Source organism: Dama dama, chromosome 32 (genome assembly GCF_033118175.1).
Source record: "Dama dama isolate Ldn47 chromosome 32, ASM3311817v1, whole genome shotgun sequence".
Taxonomy (NCBI): domain Eukaryota; kingdom Metazoa; phylum Chordata; class Mammalia; order Artiodactyla; family Cervidae; genus Dama; species Dama dama.
Window position 1 is genome coordinate 39,286,686 of NC_083712.1, and position 1,309 is coordinate 39,287,994.

Sequence of the window (1,309 nt, forward strand, 5' to 3'; positions counted from 1 at the left end):
GATGAAGGTGTCAGTGAGGGTGTGGGAAAACGGACAGCCCACATGCTTGTTGGTGAGAGAGGGCTGAGGGTATAGCCTCCTTGGGGACCATGTCATAATATTTATCAATGTTTAAAAGGTACATACCTCACATACTCTTTGACCCAAAAATTCTTCTTTTAGGAATTCAAGATACAGATGTCCTCATATATGTGTAGAAAGATGGTGTATATAATATATACTAATATATAGATATGTTTATATAAAAAGAGTATGTATATAATACATGGATGTACATATGTTTATATAATGTATATGATAATCACTGCAACACTGTGGCTCCAAAACACCATACAGACTCATCCATAGGGCAACTGGTGAAATAAATCGTGGTCTATAAATGCAAAATTGTACGTTTATTTATTTATTTTTTTAAGTTTCAGACTATTTATTCATCAGTGTAAACCCCAATACAATACACCAACATGATTCTGTGCATTTAGAGGGGAAATAGTTCCTAGTTAAGTGGAAAATTGTGCGGATGGCTTCTGGAAGACCTTCATTCTAAGCAGCTTTAAGTGAAATATTTAGAAGTCTGAACCTTCTTTCTTCAGTTTGCTGTAATCTACGTTCACAGAGTAGAACTTGTACTGATCATTAGGACCTAGTTTGTTCCAGGGTTCTGGGTTATTCTTTCTGTCCCAACTGACATCGGGATTGAACAATGCCAGGCATGTGACATACAGTGCTCCAGTCCCTCCTGCTCCAATAAATATGAAGAGGGGGATCAAGCTAGGATGCTTCTTGGCCTGACCGATGATCTGGCGGAGCATGGTTGCGACAGAGGCCTCGAGCCCAAACTGAGAGAAAAACTAAGCCGCAAGGCCTGAGATTAAGCACTCACCGCACCGGTGAGGAGCGGACGTCCAAAGTCACCAAAATTGTGCGTTTATTAAAAGGAATATGATAGATCTATATGGAAGGGAAAGAGCAAGAAGCTTTGGACTGTATATGTAACAGATCGCCTGTGTAAGAAAACAACGGGGGCACACACACCATTACACAAGCAGATACCTGCCTGCCTGCCTCTTGCTAAGTTGCTTCAGTCATGTCCGACTCTTTGCGACCCCATGGACTGTAGCCCATCAGGGTCCTCTGTCCATGGGATTCTCCAGACAAGAATACTGGAGTCAGCTGCCATACCCTCCTCCAGGGAATCTTCCTGACCCAGGGATGAAACCACCATCTCCTGCATTGCAGGCAGATTCTTTACCGCTGAGCCACCGGGGAAGCCCATATGCACATACCTATATGTGTATGTGTTTATCTA

The 1,309-nt window shown here is 42.5% G+C and overlaps 1 protein-coding gene across 1 annotated transcript; it reads right to left on the reverse strand.

The window, feature by feature from the left end:
* Nucleotides 1-566: 566 nt before the first annotated feature.
* LOC133050564 (cytochrome c oxidase subunit NDUFA4-like) lies at nt 567-855 on the reverse strand. Its single transcript, XM_061134810.1, has one exon. The coding sequence runs from the start codon at nt 810-812 to the stop codon at nt 567-569; it is 246 nt and encodes an 81-aa protein (XP_060990793.1). The 5' UTR covers nt 813-855.
* Nucleotides 856-1,309: the final 454 nt, after the last annotated feature.

Coding starts and splice junctions, on each gene's coding strand:
- LOC133050564 (XM_061134810.1), bottom strand. CDS start 812: ATGCTCCGCCAGATCATCGGTCAGGCCAAGAAGCATCCTAGCTTGATC.